This window comes from Gallus gallus, chromosome 25 (genome assembly GCF_016699485.2).
Source record: "Gallus gallus isolate bGalGal1 chromosome 25, bGalGal1.mat.broiler.GRCg7b, whole genome shotgun sequence".
Lineage (NCBI taxonomy): Eukaryota > Metazoa > Chordata > Aves > Galliformes > Phasianidae > Gallus > Gallus gallus.
The window spans coordinates 1,920,226-1,942,764 of NC_052556.1; the positions used below are offsets into that span (position 1 = coordinate 1,920,226).

The 22,539-nt window shown below is 67.1% G+C and overlaps 4 protein-coding genes across 11 annotated transcripts; all 4 read left to right on the forward strand.

Annotated features, from left to right (window-relative positions):
* The first annotated feature begins 179 nt into the window (after positions 1 to 179).
* Positions 180 to 2,044, forward strand: HAX1 (HCLS1 associated protein X-1). Its single transcript, XM_015298604.4, has 6 exons — positions 180 to 297; positions 380 to 749; positions 834 to 879; positions 951 to 1,060; positions 1,495 to 1,645; positions 1,723 to 2,044. Exons 1-6 carry the CDS (start codon positions 245 to 247, stop codon positions 1,839 to 1,841), a joined length of 849 nt encoding a protein of 282 aa, XP_015154090.3. The 5' UTR covers positions 180 to 244; the 3' UTR covers positions 1,842 to 2,044.
* Positions 2,045 to 2,476: 432 nt separating this feature from the next.
* On the forward strand, positions 2,477 to 5,587 carry AQP10 (aquaporin 10). Of its 7 annotated transcripts, none has more exons than XM_015298601.4 (6): positions 2,477 to 2,653; positions 3,608 to 4,118; positions 4,207 to 4,344; positions 4,423 to 4,541; positions 5,085 to 5,302; positions 5,382 to 5,587. In XM_015298601.4, exons 2-6 carry the CDS (start codon positions 3,926 to 3,928, stop codon positions 5,533 to 5,535), a joined length of 822 nt encoding a protein of 273 aa, XP_015154087.1. In that variant the 5' UTR covers positions 2,477 to 2,653; positions 3,608 to 3,925; the 3' UTR covers positions 5,536 to 5,587. The 7 variants fall into 7 exon arrangements, with proteins under 7 accessions (XP_015154087.1, XP_015154084.1, XP_015154085.1 ...); XM_015298598.4 differs by having other exon boundaries at positions 3,992 to 4,118; XM_015298599.4 differs by having other exon boundaries at positions 3,992 to 4,118; positions 5,385 to 5,587.
* Positions 5,588 to 5,982: 395 nt separating this feature from the next.
* On the forward strand, positions 5,983 to 14,547 carry ATP8B2 (ATPase phospholipid transporting 8B2). The gene is given in 28 exon segments (XM_040652605.2): positions 5,983 to 6,112; positions 6,347 to 6,405; positions 6,934 to 7,047; positions 7,142 to 7,240; positions 7,349 to 7,410; positions 7,498 to 7,570; positions 7,835 to 7,905; positions 8,000 to 8,079; positions 8,814 to 8,972; positions 9,060 to 9,148; positions 9,219 to 9,415; positions 10,106 to 10,314; positions 10,528 to 10,571; positions 10,647 to 10,812; positions 10,886 to 11,074; positions 11,257 to 11,372; positions 11,485 to 11,649; positions 11,729 to 11,840; positions 11,955 to 12,060; positions 12,137 to 12,281; positions 12,403 to 12,586; positions 12,710 to 12,933; positions 13,110 to 13,193; positions 13,316 to 13,561; positions 13,651 to 13,789; positions 13,904 to 14,034; positions 14,141 to 14,206; positions 14,208 to 14,547. Coding segments are annotated over 28 exon segments (3,591 nt in total). The 5' UTR covers positions 5,983 to 6,051; the 3' UTR covers positions 14,409 to 14,547.
* A 1,966-nt stretch (positions 14,548 to 16,513) lies between these two features.
* Positions 16,514 to 21,999, forward strand: IL6R (interleukin 6 receptor). 2 transcript variants are annotated; one of them, XM_025143427.3, is made up of 10 exons: positions 16,514 to 16,693; positions 18,583 to 18,804; positions 18,889 to 19,030; positions 19,172 to 19,356; positions 20,421 to 20,581; positions 20,686 to 20,830; positions 20,946 to 20,986; positions 21,086 to 21,170; positions 21,257 to 21,365; positions 21,446 to 21,999. In XM_025143427.3, exons 1-10 carry the CDS (start codon positions 16,606 to 16,608, stop codon positions 21,621 to 21,623), a joined length of 1,356 nt encoding a protein of 451 aa, XP_024999195.2. In that variant the 5' UTR covers positions 16,514 to 16,605; the 3' UTR covers positions 21,624 to 21,999. The 2 variants fall into 2 exon arrangements, with proteins under 2 accessions (XP_024999195.2, NP_001038140.1); NM_001044675.2 differs by having other exon boundaries at positions 18,907 to 19,030.
* The last annotated feature ends 540 nt before the right edge of the window (positions 22,000 to 22,539 follow it).

Genomic DNA, 22,539 nt, shown 5'->3' on the forward strand with positions numbered 1-22,539 from the left:
AGCACCGCCGTCACCCCAGGGCGCTACGGGGCCCCTATGGGCCTTTCACGACACTCCGCACCGCCTTACGGCATCGCCCTTCACGACACTCCGCACCGCTTTACGGCATTGCCCTCCGCGACACCCCGCGGCGCTTTATTGCCCGGCGGCGCTTTACGGCCCTGCGCCTCACGACACCCGGCGGCGCTTTACGGCAGCGGCCCGGTCGTGGCGGGCGGCGGCGGCGCTTTGCGGCCGATGCGCGATGAGTTTTTACGACGCCTTCCGGGGCTTCTTCGGCTTCCCGGGACGCGGCAGGTACCGGGCTCGGCCCCGTCACACCCCCCCCACCTCCCGTTATCCCCCCCCGCTGTCCCGCTCTGAGCGCCGCGCTCCGCAGGCCCCGGGACCCGCTGTTCGGAGCGCCGTGGGACGACGACGAGGAGGAGGAGGAGGAAGCCGAGGGCCCCCCCGGGCCGCGCCCCCCCGATGATTTCGGCTTCGGCTTCAGCCCCGGCGGCGCCTTCGAGGAGCTGCTGCGGGACATGGGCGAGCTGCTGGGCGCCTTCGGGGGCGGCTGGGCCGGGCTGCCGCCGCCCTTCGGGGGGGAGCGGGGCTGGGGGGGGCCCGGCGGAGCAGCCCGGCCCGGGCTGACCCCGGCGATCCCCGCTGAGCCCCCCCTGCCCGGCCCCGGTGCGAGGCGGCCGCTGCGTGACTCCATGCTGAAGGAGCCCGAGGGCCCGGCCCGGCCGTGGGAGCCGCTCCCGGCGGTGGGTGAGGTGGAACCGGAGGGGGGGGAGGGCGGTGGTTGGGTCCCCCCCGCCGCCGCTCACCCCCCCTCCTTTGCCCCGCAGCTGGAGGAGCCCCCACCACCCGCACCGGGACAGAAGGAGGACGGCGGTGGGTGCGGTCGGGGGGTGGGGTCTGGGTTTGGGCCCCCCCGACCCCGCGCTCACGGCTGCTCCCTGCAGACCTGGACTCCCAGGTGTCGTCGGCGGGGCTGAGCACCATCCTGCGGCCCCGGCAGCCGCGCTCCTACTTCCAGAGCGTCTCCGTCACCACAGTAACTCTCCCTGATGGGGTGAGTGCTGCCCGGAGCCACGCAGTGCGGGAGGGCTGGGGGGGCCCAGAGCTCACAGAACCGCGGGATGGTGGGAAGGTTGGGTCAGAAGGTTGGGTCGGAGCGGGCCTTAAAGACCACAGAGCCGTGGGATCACCGTATGGTTGGGTTGGAGGGGACCCCCCAGCCCCACTCCTGCCATGTGCCGGCTGCCCCCCAGCTGCTCAGTGTCCCAGGGCCCCCTCCATGGCCTCGGGCCCCTCCAGGGATGGGGCACTCAGCTCTGGGCAGCAGTGCCACGTCACGCCTGACCCAAATCCCCCTTCTGTTCACTTGAAGCCATTCCCGTGTCCTGTCAGTGGTACACGGTCACTCTCCTCCTGTTCCTAAGCCCTCTTTAGGTACCATCCCTGCTGTGGGGATGGTGGGCCCTCATTCAGTGCATTCCCCTGCAGGCAGTGGAGGAGCGCCGCACGGTGCAGGACAGCCAGGGCCACCGGGAGACGACCGTCACCCGCCGCAGGGGGGACCAGGCCTTCATCACCACCACCAAGGAGGATGGGCAGAACAAAGACTACCGGGAGGAGGTGCTCAACATGGATGACCGTGAGTGGGGGGGGGGGCGAGGGGGGGCACAGGGGAGCACGTGGGTGCACTCTGAACGAGCCCCCGTTGCTCTGCAGGGGAGCTGGCGCAGTTTGCGGGCACGTGGCCGCAGCACGATGAGATCCTCAGCCCCCCCCGGAGCGACTCCTCGTCCCTGCTGGGCAGCTTCTTCCGCCGCTGGTTCTCCAGCTGGTAGCTGCGTGAGGGGCACGGGGTGGTGGCTGCCCCGCCTTATGGGGGTGCGTGGCAGCCCCCTCTCCCTGCCCCCGCTCTGTGCAGGTGGGGCCGGTCCTGCCGGGACGCAGGGGCTGGGATGGGGGCTACCCCCACTCAACCCCCCTGCATTGTGGGGGTGAAGCGTGTGGATGTGTACAGAGAAATAAAGTCTATTTATGCTAACGGCAACGTGTGCGGCTCGTTGGGGTGCTGGGACCCCCGTGGTGGGAGGCGGGGATCCCACTGCGGTTCTGGGGTGGCACACATGTGCTACCTGCCCTCCTTCCCACCTTATCTCCCCGGCACCACGCTAACACCTCCCCTGAGTGCTCTCAAGGCCTGGGAGCCTTTCCAAGGGCTTTTCATTAGTGCTGCCTGCGGCTGCGGCTGGGCCAGGACCTGGCAGGGAATGAGGGGCTGTGCAGATGGGCACCTCCCCCAGCAGGACGTGGGGCAGCACGGGATTGTGTGGGTGAGGAGATCCTCCGGGACGGGTGGAGTGGGGCCACGGCCGCTGCCCACGGCCCCACACGGGACTCTGGTCCGTACCACACGTCCCCTCACTGCAGCACGTGGTCCAGATTAGTTTAAAGTCTGAGTGTTATCACCCACCCCAACCCGGGGCTCATAAAACCGGGCAGTTAAAGCAGCAGGTGCTACCATTGCTGTCTGTGCTGGGCCGGCACCATGGACTATGCGTCCTTCCTGAAGAGGACTCGAGTGCTGTTCTGCATCCAGAACCAGCTGGCACGAGAGTGCCTGGCCGAGCTGCTGGCCGTCTTCGTGCTCATTGTGAGTGGGGCGGGGGGCGGGAGGGGGGCGGGGGTGGGGGCAGAGCACGGGGGTCTCACAGCTCCGGGGCTGCCTGGGGGTGGGGGGGGGCTGTGCTGGGATGGCGGTGACCCCAAACCCACTCACCTCTGGCTTGGACCCAGGCTGCGATTCACCACGGCCCAGCTGTTGTTTTACCATCAGGGAAATAGAATCATAGAGCCGTAGGATGGCCTGGGTTGCAAAGGACCGCAATGCCCATCAGCTCCAACCCCTGCTGTGTGCAGGGTCGCCAACCAGCAGCCCAGGCTGCCCAGAGCCACATCCAGCCTGGCCTGGAATGCCTGCAGGGATGGGGCATCCACCCCTCCTTGGGCAACCTGTTCAGTGCGTCACCACCTCTGGGGGACAAAATTCCTCCTCATATCCAACCTTAACCTCCCCTGTCTCAGTTTAAACCATCCCCCCTTGTCCTACTGCTATCAACCCATGCCAGCAGCCGTTCCCCTCCTGTTTATACGCTCCCTCCAAGTACTGCAAGGCCACCATGAGGTCTCCCCGGAGCCGTCTCTCCTCCAGGCTAAACAAGCCCAGTTCCCTCCAGCCTTCCTCACAGGAGAGCTGCTCCAGCCCTCTGACCACCTTAGTGGCCCTCTGACCCTCTCAGTGGCCCTCCGACCACCTCAGTGGCCCTCTGACCATCTCAGTGGCCCTAATCTGGACCCACTCCAACAGCTCCCCATCCTTCCTGTGCTGGGACCCCCAGCCCTGGATGTAGTACTGCAGATGGGGCCTCACAGGAGCCGAGCAGAGGGGCACAATCACCTCCCTCTCCCTGCCGCCCCCTCCCTTTTAATGCAGCCCAGAACACAGTTGGCCTTCCGGGCTGCAACTCACCCTTTGCTGCTGCTGCTGCTGCTGCTGCTCTGCTGCCACGCGTGTGCAGTCGGGCAGTGCGTGCCTTCACACCTCCAGCCCCGGGGCAGCCAAAGGTTGAGCTCCACAGCCTTGGCACTGGAACAGAGTCAAACCAGCAGCGGTGAACGTTGGCCACCGGTGCCCCCCAGCCCCAAGGTTCCCCTGCGGCAGCCTATGACTCAATCGCTGATAACTTCTTTTATTCACCACTGACTACGTGAACAACGGCACTGCCTCCCTGCTGCCCCGTGCCTCACGGAGAGCCGGAACCGGGCAGCGGGTGTGGGCAGAAGCACAGAGACAGCACGGGAAGAGGCACCAAAGCAGCCCTCGGCTCCGTGCTGCCCTGCGCCCATCTCACAATGGGACACGGCCATGGGGAGAGGGTGCTGCGTGGGGGCAGAGCGCGGGGCTGGGCGCAGCCGTGTCCCTGTCCTGCAGCTGATCACGCTGGGTGGCGCGGCACAGATGGTCACCAGCTCCGGGACCAAAGGGAACGTCATCACCTCGTCGCTGGCGGGCGCGCTGGCCGTCATGGTGGCCATCTACACGGCGGGGGGGGTCTCCGGTGAGGCTGGGGGCTCTGCAGCTCCGCTGGGGGGGCTCTGCTCCGTGCTCCCAGCACCGCTTCCAGCCCCTCTCCTGCCGCACCCCAGGGGCCCACCTGAACCCGGCTTTCTCCCTCGCCATGTCCCTGCTGGGGCAGCTCCCGTGGTGGAAGTTCCCCATCTTCGTGGCCGTGCAGATCTTCGGGTCCTTCATCGCCGCCGCAGCCGTCTATGCTCTGTATTACGGTACACAGAGCCCGCGGTGGGGCCGTGGGTGGGCGCGCAGCCGGGGGGGCTCCGCTGCCGCACGGCTCTGCCCCGCAGACGCCATCTGGTCCTACAGCAACGGGACCCTCACCGCCTCCGGGCCACGGGAGACGGCGTCCATCTTCGCCACCTACCCCGCTGAGCACCTCTCCCTCCCCAACGGCTTCCTGGACCAGGTGGGTGCCGGCCCTATAGCACCATATATGGACCAACAGCCTGGACCAACAGCCCCACACGGCCCCGCATGGCCCCATACGGCCCCGTGTGGCCCTGTATGGCTCCACACGGCCCTGTATGGCCCCACATGGCCCCACACGGCCCCGTATGGCCCCACACAGCCCCGTATAGAACCATAGAATCATAGAATCGCTAAGGTTGGAAAAGACCCACAGCATCATCCAGTCCAACCATTCACCCATCACCAATGGTTCTCTCTAAATCACGTCCAACCACGTATATGGCCCCACGTGGCCCCGTATGGCCACAAATGGCCCTGTATGGCTCCACACAGCCCTGTATGGCCCCACACGGCCACATATGGCCCCATATGACCCCACACGAGCCCGTATGGCCCTGCATGGCCCCACACGGCCTCGTATGGCCCTGCATGGCCCCGTATGGCCCCACACGGCCTCATATGGCCCCACACGGCCTTGTATGGCCCTGTATGGCCCCACACAGCCCTGTATGGCCCCATGCTGAGGCCGTGCCGCCCACAGGTGCTGGGCACGGCGGTGCTGATCACGGGCATCCTGGCCATCACCGACACCCGCAACCATGCCGTGCCGCGAGGCCTGGAGCCGGTGGCCGTGGCGCTGCTGGTGCTCGCCATCGAGGTGTCCATGGGCTCCAACTGCGGCTGCCCCATGAACCCCGCGCGGGACCTCGGCCCGCGGCTCTTCACGCTGCTGGCAGGATGGGGCACCGAGGTGTTCAGGTGGGTGCGGGCTGTGGGGCCGGGGGGGAAGGTGGGGGGGCACCGTTTGGACGCTCCACACCCACGGCTCCGCTGGCAGCAGGGGCAGCGCGTGGTGGTGGGTGCCGGTGGTGGCCCCGCTGGTGGGGGCCGCGCTGGGCACGGGGCTCTATCAGCTCTTCGTGGCCTTCCACCACCCCGAGGAGGAGGAGGAGGAGGACGGCGGCCGAGCACGCAGGCAGACCAAGCACTGACGGCCCCGCGGAGGCCGCGCCGGGGATGACCCCATTAAAGAGCCGAGCCGCGGCCGCCGCGTGTCCGTGCCGTGGGGCGGCGGGGGCCGGAGGGGGTCGCGGGGAGGGGGGGCTCCGTCCTCGGCCTCGCGGAGGCCGCTCCCCGCCGCCGCCCCCCGCATCACTTCCGCCGCCGCCCGCCCACCGCCGCGGCCATGGGGCGCTGAGGCGGCGGCTGTGGGGCCGCAGCGGCCCCGGCCCGGCCCCGGCCCCGCTCCCATGGGCTGCGCGGCCGCGGGGTCATGGAGCGCTGCGCGGCCCGCGGGGCTCCAGGTGAGGGCGGGCCCGTAGGCCGCGGTGGGCCCGGTAGGCCGCGCTAGGCCGCGGTGGGCCCGGGACGGCCGTTGCCACGGCAACGCGGCGGCTCCCGCAGCGGCGGGGCGGGGCGGGGCGGGGCGGGGAGGGCCCGGGGCAGCACCGGCAGCGGCTGCGGCCCCGCGGGATGGCGCCGGCGGGGCGCGTCCCGGGCCCGCAGCCATGACGGTGCCCCGGGAGATGCCCGAGAAGTGGCCGCGGGTCCGGGGCCCGGGGGGAGCCGGTGTGTGAGGGGCGGCGGGGACGGGGTCGGTCGGTGGGGGCGGGGAGGGGAATGGAGCCGGGCCTGGGGATGCGCGGTGCGGGGGGGGACGGGGCCGGGAGCGCCGGGGGGACCTCCGGGGGTCTCGGTGTGCACAGGGGGAGCGCGGAGGCTTTGGGGTCGGTGGGGTCGGGTTGGGGGGACCCGGGGGTCGGTGGGGCCGGGGGTGGGGGGGCTGACGGCGCTGTGTTGCAGAGGAGGAGCGCCGGGTGCGCGCCAACGCACGGGAGTACAACGAGAAGTTCCAGTATGCGGTGAGTGGAGACCCCCCCCCTCCCCGCTCCCCCCACCCGGCTCCTCGGCGACCCCTGGGGGGGTTGGGGGGCTCAGGGGGGGGGGGGGTTTGATGCCCGCCAGCTCGGTGAGGGTCACGGCTGAAAGGAGCCGCGTGTCCTCGAGTGCAGCACTGAGCTGCGGGGATGGGGGTCGCGCTGCGCTCCTGTGGGGGTCCTCCAGCAGCCCCCAACCCCCGCTCTGCCCGGTCCCAGAGCAGCGCTGCGATGGGTCTGCTTAATTATGAGCTTCCGGAGCGGCCGGGGGAGGGGCGGCGCTCACCTTGCCCACCCCCCCCTCCCCCTCCGTGGAGGTTATTGCTGCTGCTCTGCTCCAGGCCTGGCCGCCGCGCTGCCTGCAGGCTCCGGGTAGGGGGGGTGTGGGGATGTGGCTGCAGGAATGGTGTGAGGATGGGCAGGAGCTCAGCCCTGCCCTGGAGCAGTGCTTGGAGCTGCAGGGCCTCAGCTCCTCCTCACCCCCCCGCCCCCCATCACCCGTTCCATCCCCAGAGCAACTGCATCAAGACCTCCAAGTACAACATCGTCACCTTCCTGCCCGTCAACCTCTTTGAGCAGTTCCAGGAAGTGGCCAACACCTATTTCCTTTTCCTCCTCATCCTGCAGGTGAGTGCGGGGGGCCGGGGAGGTGGGGGTGCGTCCTGTCCCGTACAGGTTGGGGCCGTCCCTCTCCCTATAACCCCCCCATTGCCATCCCCAGCTGATCCCGCAGATCTCCTCGCTCTCGTGGTTCACCACCATCGTGCCTTTGGTTCTCGTCTTAACCATCACGGCCGTCAAAGATGCCACCGACGACTACGTGAGTGCTCCCCTCAGCGGTGTCAGCTCACGGCGTGGGCTGGGGGTGGGCGTGGGACCCCATCCTGTGCGTGGCTGACACCACCACCACCCCTTCCCCTGCGCCCAGTTCCGCCATAAGAGCGACAACCAGGTGAACAACCGGCAGTCTCAGGTGCTGATCGGCGGAGTGTGAGTGTCGCGGGGAGGAGGGACGTGGGGTGGGCTCGGGGCAATGTGGGGAAGCAGCGTTGGCTCTGTCACACTGTCCCTCTGCAGCCTCCGGCAGGAGCAGTGGATGAACGTCCGCGTCGGGGACATCATCAAGCTGGAGAACAACCAGTTTGTGGCGGTGAGTTTGGCCCCGAGATGAGCGCGGTGCTGCCTGGGCCGTGTGGGGACACGGACTGCTGGCACCTCGTGGGGTTGGGATGTCCCCCAGGCTGGAAGTTGGACAGCAGTGTTTGGGCTGTGGGGATCTGTGGGCTCTTGGGGTGATGATGTCTGACGTGGTGTCCTGCTGGCCCCGGGGCTGCAGTGGGGGGCGGGGGGCTTCCCTGGGAGAGGTGGGGGGGAGCTCAGTGCCAGCACAGCCTTCAGCGCGTCTCTCCCGCAGGCTGACCTCCTCCTCCTCTGCAGCAGCGAGCCTCATGGGCTGTGCTACGTAGAGACCGCCGAGCTGGACGGGTAGGTGCTGTCCTCGGCCTTGGTGAGAAGGAAAACGGGCCATGAGCTGCTCTGCCAGGCTGGTGCTCACCCCACGCCGTGCTCCTTCCTGCAGAGAAACCAACATGAAGGTGCGGCAGGCCACCCCCGTCACCTCGGAGCTGGCAGATATCAGCACGCTGGCACGGTTTGATGGTGAGTACCCAAAACCTGTCCTCTGTGACGGGGTGGCCCTTGGGGTTCTTCCTCTGTCGCCTGGCTTGGGTTTGGTTTGGAGAGACCAGAGCTGTCTGTGGGGTGCTGTGGTTCCAGGGTGCAGACGGGCCTGCAGAGCAGCTGGGGCAGGGTGGGGGATAGAGCTGGGAGCAGCTGGGGACAGGGCTGGGGAAGGAGCTGGGATGGAGCTGGGAGCAACTGGGATGGAGCTGGGAGCAACTGGGATGGAGCTGGGAGCAACTGGGATGGAGCTGGGGATGGGGCAGGGAGTGATTGGGATGGGGGTGGGGATTGAGCTGGGAGCAGCTGAGACAGGGCTTGGGAATGGAGCTGGGAGTTCCTGGGATGGAGCTGGGAGCAACTGGGTGAGGGCTTGGGGATGGAGCTGGGAGTGACTGGGATGGAGCTGGAGCTGGAGCTGAAAGCAACTGGGATGGAGCTGGGGGTGGGGTTGGAAGTGACTGGGACAGGGCTGGGGATGGAGCTGGGAGCAGCTGGGATGGGGCAGGGGATGGAGCTGGGAGTGACTGGGATGGAGCTGGAGCTGAATGGGGGATGGGGTTGGAAGTGACTGGGACAGGGCTGGGGATGGAGCTGGGAGCAACTGGGATGGAGCTGGGAGCAGCTGGGACGGGGCAGGGGATGGAGCTGGGAGCAGCTGGGATGGAGCTGAACAGATGCATGAGCTGAGCCGAGGTGTCCTGTGCGCCCAGGCGAGGTGATCTGTGAGCCCCCCAACAACAAGCTGGACAAGTTTGGTGGGACGCTGTACTGGAAGGAGAACAAATTCCCCCTGAGCAACCAGAACATGCTGCTGCGGGGCTGCGTGCTGCGCAACACCGAGTGGTGCTTCGGCCTCGTCGTCTTCGCAGGTGGGCTGTGAGGTGTGAGGCCGGGCAGCGCCGTGCTGCAGGGCTGGTTGGGGGGGTCTGTCTGCTGATGTCCTCTCTCTGCCCCAGGTCCAGACACGAAGCTGATGCAGAACAGCGGGCGGACCAAATTCAAGCGGACAAGCATCGACCGGCTGATGAACACGCTGGTGCTCTGGGTGTGTGGAGTGCAGCCCTGGGGGAGCGCGTTGCCGTGGGGCTGGGGCTCACGTCCCGTCCTGTCCCCAGATCTTTGGGTTCCTGGTGTGCATGGGGGTGATCCTGGCCATCGGCAACGCCATCTGGGAGCACGAGGTGGGCGTCTGCTTCCAGATCTACCTGCCCTGGGACGAGGGGGTGCACAGCGCTGTCTTCTCCGGCTTCCTCTCCTTCTGGTCCTACATCATCATCCTCAACACCGTGGTGCCCATCTCGCTCTATGTGAGGTAGGGGCAGGGCCGTGGGGCTGGGCAGGGGGATGCAAGGGGCGGGCTCCAATAGCAGGGGGTCCTCTGGAGAGGGGAGGAAGAGATGGGGACCCCGGGGCAGGGCTGTGTGCGGGGTGGGTGCGGGCTGCTGTGCTGGAGATGGGCTGCGTCTGCCCTGGGGGGTCCTCCAAGGCCTGAGACCAGGTGGGTCCGTGGCCCCCCCCCCGGCTGCATCTGTCTGGCTGCTCCTGTCTCCCTGCCCTGGCTGCACGCTGGTTATTTTGCTCTGCCCTCCCGCAGCTCCCAGGCTCCTGCACTGTCCCCTTCTCTCTCTCTTTTAATTTCTCTCTCTTTTCGTTCCCCAGCATGGGTTCTGTCACCCTTAGCCCCGAGGTAAGAACGTGTCACCCCCACCCCTCCCACTAGCTCGTTGCTGTCTGCCCTGGGGGCCGGGGGGGGCGGTTTGGGGGTGCGCAGGTGTGCGAGATGCCCGGGGAGCCCTGCAGTCCCAGCCCCACATCCCGAGCCGTGGCGGTGGCTGTTGGCAGGAGTGGGTGTGAGCTCAGCCCTGGGGAAGGGCGCGGGGCAGTGGGTGCTGGGGAGCCCCGGGTGCCAGGGGTGTGTGTGGGGTGGGGGGGTGTGCGTGCCCCTCGCTGTCTCAGCACTGCATCACTCTGCCCACTGACCCCCATCCCCTCCCCACTGCAGCGTGGAGGTGATCCGCCTCGGGCACAGCTACTTCATCAACTGGGACAAGAAGATGTACTGTGCCAAGCGCCGGACGCCGGCTGAGGCGCGGACCACCACCCTCAACGAGGAGCTGGGGCAGGTGGAGTACATCTTCTCCGACAAGACTGGCACCCTCACCCAGAACATCATGGTCTTCAGCAAGTGCTCCGTGAATGGGCACAGCTACGGTGAGCACGGGGGGTGCACCGGGTGTCCCGTGGGGTGTGGGTGCCCCAGCGCCCCTCCTGCCTTGGGGTATCCATCTGCTCCTCCTGGGGCAGTTCGGGGGGGGGACCACCTCAGCGCTGTGAGACTGTGCCGCCCCACAGCAGTCCTGTGTGTGGGTGGCAGTAGGCCTGCAGTGCTCGGCCCCTTGGTTCACCCCACGTCCCGTTTTGCAGGCGACGTGCAGGACGTGCTGGGTCACAACGTGGAGCTGGGAGAGGTGAGGGCGCTGTGCCCAGCCCTGGGCTGCGGGGTGCTGTGTGCCGTGGGGTGACCCCTCCTCGGTCCCTGCCAGAGGCCGGAGCCCGTCGACTTCTCCTTCAACCCCCTGGCGGACCCGGGGTTCCAGTTCTGGGACCCCAGCCTGCTGGAGGCCGTCCAGCTGGGGGACCCCCACGTGCACGAGTTCTTCCGCCTGCTCTCGCTCTGCCACACCGTCATGTCCGAGGAGAAGAGCGAAGGTGGGTGAGGAGGGCAGGGCTGCCCACACAGCGTGGGAAGTGGCGCTGAGCCCCTGCTGTCCCCTGCCCTCAGGGGAGCTGTACTACAAGGCGCAGTCCCCAGACGAGGGGGCGTTGGTCACAGCTGCCAGGAACTTCGGCTTCGTGTTCCGGTCCCGCACGCCCAAAACCATCACGGTGCACGAGCTGGGCCGAGCCATCACCTACCAGCTGCTGGCCATCCTGGACTTCAACAACATCCGCAAACGCATGTCTGTCATCGGTGAGAGCAGGGCTGGGGAGTTTGGGGGTGGGCTGAGGTGGGGCTGGGCAGCTCGGGCTCATCCTGGTGCTGGGAAACAGCACCCCGTGGCGTGGAGATACTGCAGGGATGTGGTTGGGGCTTGGAGGAGGGTCTGCTCCTGCACCCCTGAGCCTGGCAGCCTGTCCCCCCCCTTCCTGCAGTGCGCAGCCCTGAGGGCAAGATCCGGCTGTACTGTAAAGGCGCTGACACCATCCTGCTGGAGCGCCTGCACCCCTCCAACCAGGACCTGACCAACGTCACCACCGACCACCTGAATGTGAGCGGGGTGGGGGGCAGCAGGCAGGGCTGGGGAGGGGCCGCGTCCTGTGGGGATCGAGGTGTGGGGATGCTCTTGGGGTCTGTCTGTGCCCAGCTGTGGCCGCTCGCAGGAATACGCTGGCGAGGGGCTGCGGACGCTGGTGTTGGCCTGCAAGGACCTGGAGGAGAGCTACTATGAGGACTGGGCTGAGCGGCTGCGCCGTGCCAGTGGAGCCCCCGAGGCCCGCGAGGACCGCCTGGCCCGGCTGTACGACGAGGTGGAGCGCGACATGACGGTGTGTGGGCTGGGAATGTGGGGACGGGGGGGCCCTGAGGGCAGCCTGTGCTGAGCCCTCACCTGTCCTTGTCCCGCAGCTGCTTGGAGCCACGGCCATCGAGGACAAACTGCAGCAGGGCGTCCCCGAAACCATCGCCATCCTGACGCTGGCCAACATCAAGATCTGGGTGCTGACGGGGGACAAGCAGGGTGAGGCGCAGCGCTGCTGGAGATGAGGGCAGTCATGGGCCGGGTCCCATCTGCGAGGGCAGCGATGTGGGGCACACGTTCCCCTCTGCTCAGCCCCAGGTTCCCCTTGTGCAGAAACAGCGGTGAACATCGGCTACTCCTGCAAGATGCTGACAGATGACATGACGGAGGTGTTCGTGGTCACGGGCCACACCGTGCTGGAGGTGCGCGAGGAGCTCAGGTGAGGATGGAGGTGCTGGGGGTGCTCAGGCAGTCCGAGCAGACCCCCCCCTGACCACCCCTCACTTACTCCTCAGGAAAGCCCGGGAGAAGATGATGGATGGATCACGCTCCATGGGCAACGGCTTCTCCTACCAGGAGAAACTCTCCTCTTCTAAGCTCACCTCTGTGCTGGAAGCCATCGCGGGTGAATACGCTCTGGTCATCAACGGGCACAGCCTGGTAGGGAGCGGCGAGCTGGACGCAGTGCCCTGCCTGCTGTGGGTCTGATCCCCCTCTAACCGCGGTCTGGTGCCCCCTGGCTGTGGGTCTGGCCTCACCCGGCCCCACGCTCCCCTCCCAGGCCCACGCGCTGGAGGCAGACATGGAGGTGGAGTTCTTGGAGACGGCGTGCGCCTGCAAGGCCGTCATCTGCTGCCGTGTGACGCCCCTGCAGAAGGCACAGGTGGTGGAGCTGGTCAAGAAGTACAAGAAGGCGGTGACTTTGGCCATTGGGGATGGGGCCAACGACGTCAGCATGATCAAGAGTGAGTCCTGGGGCCCAGCAAGCGTGGGAGGGGGCCGGGTCCCCCCTGCTGCTGTCCCGTCCCCCCTGGGGTGCCACCCTGGGTGCCACCCTGTGCCGCTCACCCTGTGCCCCTCTTCCGCAGCCGCACACATCGGGGTGGGCATCAGCGGGCAGGAGGGCATCCAGGCAGTGCTGGCCTCCGACTACTCCTTCTCACAGTTCAAGTTCCTGCAGCGCCTGCTCCTGGTGCACGGGCGCTGGTCCTACCTCCGCATGTGCAAGTTCCTCTGCTACTTCTTCTACAAGAACTTCGCCTTCACCATGGTCCACTTCTGGTTCGGCTTCTTCTGCGGCTTCTCGGCTCAGGTGGGCTGTGTCCCCCCAATCCTGTGCCCCCCAGCCTTGTGCCCCCCATCCCACAGCTCCATGTCACCCCGGCTGCCACGTGGTGGCAGCAGCACCCACTGTTCGGGGACCCACGGGGCTGTGTGGGGCACTGGGGGGGGGTTTGGGCACCGCTCTGAGCCCTCTGTGCTTTGCAGACGGTGTACGATCAGTACTTCATCACGCTGTACAACATCGTCTACACCTCACTGCCTGTGCTGGCCATGGGGGTCTTTGATCAGGTAGGGTGAGCCCAGGGGGGGGTCTCTGGGTGCTGTCCTTGTCCCACTGCTGCTGCTGTCAGGGCCAGCTCAGCCCCAGCACGCAGCACTGAGGGAGGTGCCAGCGTGCCACGTGCCCTCAGGACGTGCCGGAGCAGCGGAGCATGGAGTACCCCAAGCTGTACGAGCCCGGCCAGCTCAACCTGCTCTTCAACAAGCGTGAGTTCTTCATCTGCATCGCCCAGGGCATCTACACCTCCGTGCTCATGTTCTTCATCCCCTACGGCGTCTTCGCCGACGCCACGCGTGACGACGGGGCGCAGCTGGCCGACTATCAGTCCTTCGCCGTCACCGTCGCCACCTCCCTCGTCATCGTCGTCAGTGTTCAGGTGAGGTCTGTCCCCCCCTTCCCCGGCCCCCGGCCTCACTCAGAGCCCCATGGCCCCCCCCGTGACCCTCCTCCTCCCCCCTCCCCCAGATCGGGTTGGACACGGGCTTCTGGACCGCCATCAACCACTTCTTCATCTGGGGCAGCCTGGCCGCCTACTTCGCCATTCTCTTCGCCATGCACAGCGACGGCCTCTTCCAGATGTTCCCCAATCAGTTCCGCTTCGTGGGTGAGCCCTCCCTGCTCAGCACCCTCCTCACTGCTCTGTGAGGCCCTGGGGCTGAAAGCTGCCCCACCGACCCCCCCTCCACCCCCCCCCTCTTTCTCACACCCCCTCCCCCAGGCAACGCACAGAACACGCTGGCGCAGCCCACCGTCTGGCTGACCATCGCTCTCACCACCGTGGTGTGCATCATGCCTGTCGTGGCCTTCCGCTTCCTCAAGCTGGACCTGAAGCCTGAACTCTCAGACACGGTACGGCCGCGGGGTGAGGGGGGGTCGGGGGGGGGCTGCGCTGTGCCCCTCACCCCCCCCTCTCACCCTACCCCCCTCTCACCCCACCCCCTCCCCCCGTCTCCAGGTGCGCTACACCCAACTGGTGCGCAAGAAGCAGAAGCCCCAACACCGCTGCGCCCGCCGTGGGGGCTGCGGGGGGGGGGTCGCGGCGCTCCGGTTACGCCTTCTCCCACCAGGAGGGTTTTGGGGAGCTCATCATGTCGGGGAAGAACATGCGCCTCAGCTCCCTGGCCCTGTCTGGCTTCACCGCCCGCCCCGGCGCCGCGTGGATCGAAACCCTGCGCAGGAAGAAGGGCGGCGAGAGCAGCCCCGACACCGCAGCCAAGGGCTGAGCATCGCCCCGCTGTGCTGCCGTTGGGGGGGGGCCCATCCCACCCTGTGCCATCGTATGGATTTGGGGGGGATGGGACCCCCCTATTACGCTCAGGGGGGCCGTGCGGACCCCGGTGCTGAGGTATGGAGGAGGTCGGACTGTTGCAGTGTAACCAAAAAAGAACCGTTCCCCATCCCTGGTTGGGATGAATGGACACTGTGCCCCCCCCCCCCACCTCCTCACACCCCCCCCCCCCACACTTCACCCCCCAACCCAACCCTGGGGGAGGGGCTGCTCCGTTCTCAGCCTTCACACCGTGGCCGTCCCCACCCCCAATCACACACGAATGTATCACAGCAGAGCCACTGTGCTGGGGGGGGTGGGGAGGGGGGGGCCAAGGGGGGGGGTCGGGGGTCTGCGCCCTGCACCGCTCCCCCCCTCACCCACGTGTCTTCTTTTTTATATATATAAATATAAATATATATATATATATATCTGTAAAGGGAAAAAGGAAAAACCACCACAAAGGAAGAAAAGCTTTAAGTTTGCGGAGCGCCTCATTTCTTGGGGGGAGTGGGGGGGGGGGATTGGGGGGGTCAGCTGAGGGATCGGGGGGGGTCAGCTGAGGGATCGGGACCCCCCGTGTGCGGGCGGTGGGAAAAGGGGAAGCGGGGCTGGGTTGTGCTGGCCGTGATTCACCCCATGTGGGGGCATTGCACAACACCCCCCCCCCACCCCTTGGCTTCCTTCTGCTTTCGGGGAGCCTTCCTCCTCCTCCTCCTCCTCCCCCCCTCCCACCCCCAAAGCCCCGGGGGGGGGCACAGCCCCCAGGCTCCCATTCCTATGGGCTCTCTTGGCATCGCCCCCCACTCTGTGCCCCTCCATCCCTCACTGGGACCCCTCCATTCCCTGTGCCCCCCCCCCCCCCCATTTGGACCGCAGTGCCCCCCGGGGCCGCCCCCCCCCCACGAGACTGAAGGACCCCCCCGGGACCAGAGGACCCCCCCGGGCCCCATGCTGCTATTTTGGGCTGTTTTGGGGTTATTTTCTGCTCTTTTTGGGGTGGGGCTTTGGAACACTGCATACAACGCAGCGCTGCGCTCGTGGGACTGTCGTTTTATGGGTGAGGGGGGGGGGGCGGGGGGGGGGCAATGATCGGAGATGATGGAAAAACTCATCAAACTACGGAGGAAAAGAACCAACTTTGGTACAAAGACGTAAAAACCAAATTGGTCCAAATGGCTCCAGGGTGGGGGGGGGTCAGATGGCTCCATGGGGGGGGGGGGGGGGGGCAAATATAAGTGCCTGGGGGGGGTTAAGCGATAGGTGATAGGCAGCTATAGGTGGTGGGGGGAGAGGGGGGGGCAGTTATAGGTGCTGGGAGGACAAATATAGATGCTGGGGGGGGGGGGTGTTAAGCTATAGGTGTCGGGGGGGGCAGCTATAAGTGCCGGGGGGGTTAAGCTATAGATGCCGGGGGGGGGGGGGGGGGGGGGGAGGGCAACTATAGGTGCTGAGGGGGTTAAGCTATAGGTGCTGGGGGGGGTTAAGCTATAGCTGCTGGGAGAGGTGGGCAGTTTTAGGTGCTGGGGGGGCAACTATAGGTGCTTGGGAGGGTTAAGCTATAGGTGTTGGTGGGGGGGGGGGGGGGGGGTTAAGCTATAGGTGTCGGAGGGGTTAAGCTATAGGTGCTGTGGGGAGGCATCTATAGGTGTTGGGGGGGCAGCTATAGGTGCCGGGGGGGTTAAGCTATAGGTGTCGGTGGGGGGGGGGTTAAGCTATAGGTGTCGGAGGGGTTAAGCTATAGGTGCTGTGGGGAGGCAGCTATAGGTGCTGAGGGGGTTAAGCTATAGGTGCTGGGGGGGGGGGGTTAAGCTATAGGTGCCGGGAGGGGTGGGCAGTTTTAGGTGCTGGGGGGGCAACTAGAGGTGCTAGGTGCTTGGGAGGGTTAAGCTATAGGTGTCGGAGGGGGGGGGGGGGGGTTAAGCTATGGGCGCTGGGGAGGGCAGCTATAGGTCCGCCCCGCCCCGCCCCCCGGGGTCAGCCCCAGTCCCTCTGGGGAGGGGGGGCGGTGCGCAGCGCTGCGGGAGGCGGAGCCGTTCCCCCCCCCGGGAGTGCACGTGCGGGGCCGCCCCCGCACCGCGTTCCTAACGCCGCGTTCCGCCGATGCTCCGCTGCCGTCCGGGGGGGTTCGGAGCTCCGCTCTCCCCCCGCGGATGGCGCGGCCCCCGGGGCTGCTCCGCGCCGCGCTGCTCCTCCTCACCGCCGCCTCCTCCGCGCCCCGACGGCGCTGCGGCCCCGTGGGTGAGTACGGTGGGGCGGGGGTCGTTCCGACGGGGGGGGTTCCCGGTGTCCCCCGTGGGGGGGGATTCCCGAACGCTGCGGTGCTCCGCGGGGGCGGGCGGGGGGAGTGGGAGGGGGCAGGGTTAGGGTTAGGGGCAGGGTTAGGGACCTACGCGGGACTTCCCCCCCCCTGCCCCCCCCCCTTACTCTGCCCCACCGGGTGAGGGGTGTTTGGGGTCCTGGAGGTGTGGGTTGTAGGGTTATGGGGTTCCAGGGTGTGGGTTACGGGGTCAGGATTATAGGGTTTGGGTTGTAGGGTCGGAATTATAGGGGCTGGAGTTGTAGGGTCAGGGTTATAGGGTTTGGAGTTATAGGGTCAGGGCTTTAGGGTCCGGGTTATAGAGTTTGGAGTTAAAGGGTCAGGGTTTTGGGGGCTGAGTTATAGGGTTTGGAGTTAAAGGGTCAGGGTTTTGGGGGCTGGGTTATAGGGTTTGGAGTTATAGGGTCAGGGTTTTGGGGTCAGAGTTATGGGGTCCTGAGCTCTGGGTCCTGGCTGGGGTCCTTGGTGCTGGGGGGGGCGGGGGGGGGGGGTGGTGGTGATCAGTGTTGGGGTTTTGTCTGAGTTCTGCGGTCCCGATTGGGTTCCGAGTGCTGCAGTTCCGTACCGTTCAGCTTTGGGAAGCCGAGCGCTCGGGTTCCGGGCTCCGGTTGGGTGCTGCTGCCGTCCCGGCTCAGCCCCGAGAGCTGCCGGGAAGCACCGGATCCGCGCTGACCTCTGCGGGGACGGGACGGGGCACCGCGCTGCCCTTCGGCCCCATACACACAGCCCTATAGACGGCCCTATAGACGGCACGGTGCCCCACAACCCCCGCCCGCCCCCCAGGACCCCCCTCACCCCCTTTACCCCCCCCTCGCTGTGCCCCGTGTTGTGCCCTGGCCGCGTGCCGTGGGGGGGCCGCGGGGGGGGGGAACCGCTGGCTCAGCGAATCCAACGCTGCGACCGCAAATATTGACACGGTCGGGTGCAGGGAGCACCGCGGGGGGGGCGTTGGGGGGTTGTGTGGACGCCGGGGAGGCTTTGAGGGGTAAATAGGTGGGGGGCGCTGGGGGGGGCTTTGGGGACACCAAGGGGGTTTGGGAGCAGGTGTGCAGGAGACACCGGGAGGCTTTGGGGGGCTTCAGGGGCACTGGGTTTGGGGTCCGATGGATGGGGGACATTGGGGGGCTTTGGGGGCAGAGGACACTGGAGGGGCTTCAGGGGTACCAGGGGGATTTGGGGGGCAGATGGATGGAGGACATGGGGGTTTCAGGGGCACCAGGGGGCTTTTGGGGGTAGGGGACACGGGGGGCTTTGGGGGACGGATGGATGGGGGGGACACTGGGGGTCTTCTGGGAGCAAACACATGAGGGGCATTGGGGGGCGTTGGTGGCAGAGGACACTGGGGGAGTTTGGGGATGCTGGGGGGCTCCAGGGGCACAGGGAGGCTTTGGGGGGCAGATGGATGGAGGACATAGGGGTGTCAGGGACACCGGGGGGCTTTGGGTGTAGGGGATATGGGGGGGTGGCTTTAGGGGTAGCGTACATTGGGGGGATTTGGGGCAACAGGGGGCTCTGGGGGTAGGGGACCCAGGGGGGGCTTTGGGGGGCAGATGGATGGGGGGACACTGGGGGGGCTTCAGGGACACCAGGGGACTTTGGGGAGCAGGTGGGCAGGGGACAGTGGGGGGCTTCAGGGTGTGAACAGATGAGGGACACTGAGGGGCTTTGGAGGCAGAGGAAGCTGAGGGGCTTCGGGGACAAAGGGGGGGCTTTGGGGGGGCAGAGGGATGGGGAACACCGGGGGGGCTTCGGGGACGCCGGGAGCTTTGGGGGCACCTTCTGACTTCCCCTTCCCCCCCATTGCTCCCAGCGCTGCCGCAGGACACGGTGCTGGGCCGCCCCGGAGCCAACGTGACGCTGCTGTGCCGGGAACGGGAGCCGCCCAACGGCACCGTGCTGTGGTCTGGGAGGCGGAGGGCGCTGGGGGGGGGCAACGCGCTGCTGCTGGGGGGGCTGCGGCCGGAGGACGCCGGGCGGTACAGCTGCCACCTGGGGGGTCACACGCTGCGCACCGTGCGCCTGCTGGTGGAAGGTGGGTGCGTGGCGGTGTGGGTCCGGGTGTTGAGACCCCCACCCCCCCCCCCCCCCCCTCCGGCCCCCCACACTCCTTCTGCAGCACCTCACTGCCCCACAGAGCCCCCCGAGCCCCCCCACGTTTCCTGCTCCCGGCGCAGCCACGACAAAGATGTGCTCTGCGAGTGGCGGCCGCGCGCATCGCCGGCTCCGGGCACGCGAGCGGTGCTATGGATGAAGCGCAGGTGAGGGTCCCGCCCCCCATATCCCCATCCCCGTGAGCCATTCCCCACTGGAGGGGAGGGGGGGGGAGGTGGGCTGCCTCGTGACCCCCCTGGTGCCACATCCCTGTGCCCCGCCCCCCCCCCCCCCCGCCCCCCGCCCAGGTTCACAATGGAGAACGCGACGGAGCAGCGGTGCCACTTCTACTCCGCGGCGCAGAAATTCGTCTGCCGGGTGAAGGTTCCGCCCGGCACCGACGACACCAAAGCCCTCGTGGTGTCCGTCTGCGTCAGCAGCCGCGCGGGGAGCGCCGCCGCGGAGGACCGCATCTTCACCCTCAATGGCATCCGTGAGTGCCCGGCCCCGGGACCCCCAGAGCCCAGAGCTCGTGGTGCCCTCATCCCCAAACCCCCCCGTGCTGATCCCTGAGCCCTGCACTGCCCTGGACCCCAAAGCTCCCCGTGTCCCTGTCTACAGGTTGCCAAACCTCGTGGTGTCCCCATCTCCAACCCCCCCAGTGCTGATCCCTGAGTCTGACACTGCCCTGGTCCCCAAAGCTCCCTGTGTCCCCATCTCCAAGCCCCCAGGTCCCCAAACCTCGTGGTGCTCGCATCCCCCAACTCCTTCCCATACCGATTCCTGATCCCTGCACCGTCCCGATCCCCAAAGCTCCCCATGTCCCCATCCCTGAGTCCCCAGGTTCCCAAACCTCGTGGTGCCTGCCTCCCCGCCCCCCCCCCCCAGTGCTGATCCCTGAGTCTGACACTGCCCTGGACCCCAAAGCTCCCCATGTCCCCAGCCCTGAGTCCCCGGCTCCCCAAACTTTATGGTTCCCACACCCCCCAGCCCCCTCCCATGCTGATCCCTGAGCCCTGCACTGCCCTGGTCCCCAAAGTTCCCCATGTCCCCATCTCCAAGCCCCCACGTCCCCAAATGTTGCCTGCATCCCTGAGCCCCTCCCCCCGTGCTGACCTCTGAGTCTGACACTGTCTTGGTCCCCAGTCCCCATGGTGTCCCCATCCCTGAGCCCTCAGGGGGTCCCCAGGGGGGTTACCCAGGGGGAGGTCCCCAAACCTCGTGGTGCTCACATCCCCAAACCCCCCCAATACTGATGCCTGAGTCCCCATGGTACCCCACTTCCAGAGTCTCCAGTCCCCAATCCCCCCCAGTGCTCTGTTTTGAGCCCCCCACTTCTGACCCCTGAGCTCTGCAGTGGCCCTGCCCCCAACCCCCCCCAGCTCCCTTATCCCTGAGCCCCCCATGCTGACCCCTCAGCCCCACAGTGTCCCACTCCCCAACCCCCCCAGCGTCCCATTTGCTGCCTCCCTTCACCCCCATCCCCCTGGTCCCCAAACCCCCCAGTCCCGACCCCTGAGCCCCGCAGTGCTGTTCCCCACACCCCTGACCCCACAGTGAAGCCGGACCCCCCCCTGAACGTGACGGTGGAGGCAGTGGAGCGTTCCCCACAGCGGCTGTGCGTGCGCTGGAGTTACCCCCCCTCCTGGGACCCCCGCTTCTATTGGCTGCGCTTCCAGGTGCGCTACCGCCCCGAGCCGGCCCCGAACTTCACCCAGGTGAGCCCCCTATGCCATGGGGGGGTGATGGGGGGGGAGGAGGAGGGCGTGTATGTCAGACTGCCCCATGTGTGTGTTTCCCCCCCCCCCCCCCCCCCCAAAAGGTGGACCAGGTGACGCGGACGTGGTTGGACATCCGTGATGCCTGGCGTGGCATGCGGCACGTGGTGCAGGTGAGGGCACAGGAGGAGTTTGGGCACGGAGCGTGGAGCGAATGGAGCCGGGAGGCGGTGGGCACCCCCTGGACAGGTAATAGTGGGAGGGTGGGGATGTGCCCCCCCCCCAGCTGTGGGGCTGTCTGGGGGTCCGTGTGTCACACAGCTCCCCACCCCACCCCCCCCCCCCTTCCTACCTCACCTTGCAGAGCCCCGGGATGTCACGGAGATGGGGCTCTACAGCTCGCAGGTAGGGGGTGGTGTCACCGTGTGTCTGTGTGGGGCTGCCCCATAGCAACCCTCCCCCCCCCCAAAAATCCCCACTGTGCCCCTTCTGCTGTCCCTGCAGTTCCCTGCTGAGGATGATCCCTACGGCTATGGGGCCACGCTGCCACCCGAGCTCTTTGGTGATGACACTGCTGATGATGCCGGGGGTGAGGATTGAGCTGGGGGCTCCGTGGGGGGCTGGGACCCCCCCCAACCCCATCACCGACCCCCACCCCCCCCCCCTATGCTGCAGGAGCTGTGCTGGAGGCCGCCGTCCGCTCCCCCACGTCCCCCTACGCCCTCCTGGTGGCGGGGGGCAGTCTGCTGCTGGCCATCATCCTCTGCTTCGCCATAGGGATGAGGTGAGTGCCGGAGGGGTGGGGGGGGGTGGGGGGGTGGCACACACCATCCCGCTCTGACTGAACCCCCCCACCTCCTGCAGGTACAAACAGAGGGCACGGGCACAGCGGGGGGCGAAGCTGGAGGGTGGGGGGCAGCACCCAATGGTACCCCTTTGCCCCCCTGGTTCCCCGCTGAGTGCCACCCCCCTGCTGTCGCCCGCTGCCCCCCCCGGGCCTCTCCATGTCACCAATTTGGATTATTTCCTCTCGGGAAAGTAACTGAGGGGGGGGGGAGCAGTGCTGGCAGCTCTCCCACCCCCCCCTGGCTGAGGCCTGGCTCAGGGTGTGCCCTCCCCCCGCACCGGGGGCATCGACATCCCTATGGGGATCCAGTCTGGGGGGCCCTTACTGTGTCCCCGGGGGGGGGCAGCTCCAGGGCCACGGCCAAGCTGGAAGCACTGGAGCGTGAGAACAGGGCTGGATTTGGTTCGGAGTGGCCACAGGGAGGGGCTGAGCCCCCCCTCAATGCCGCGGGGGGGGGGGTTTGGAGGGTCCGGCTGGATCGGCCCCATCCCACTGCACCGCAGAGGGGATTTGGTTGTGCTGGGGGGGTCCGTTTGGGACGCCCCTCCCAATAAAGGCGGTGTGATTTTAACAGAGAGGCTCCTGCCCTGGGTTGGGGGGGTGGGAATGAGAGGGGGGGGGGAAGAGTGGAGGGAGGGGGGGTTGGCACTCCCTTCCTGTGTACCCTATGCTGGGCTGTGCACCCCTGTGCCAAACTGCACCATGTCATGCGCCCCCTGTGCCACAGTCCTCCCATGTGCCATAGACCCCCCAATCCGTGCCATAGCCCCCCCAACCAGTCCCATAACCCCCCAGTGTCCCATAGCCCCCCAGTGTCCCATAGCCCCCCCCCCGTGCCAAGCACTGTTACTCATTGCACCCCTATGCCTTGCACTCTATGCCAGGCTGTGCCTCAGTAACCGTGCACCCCAATACGGTGCACCCCACACCCCAAGCCATGCCATGAGCTGCACCCCGTGCCCTGCAGCTCATGCCCCCTGTGCCCCCCAGCACCCCCCCCCCCCCCCCCCTCCTGTTATGCAAGGCCCCAGAGCTGCAGCTGTGCAGGAAACCGCAGGGTGAGGGCTGCAGTGTTGGGTGCTGTGGGGATGCCACAGTCCCCCCCCGGCCC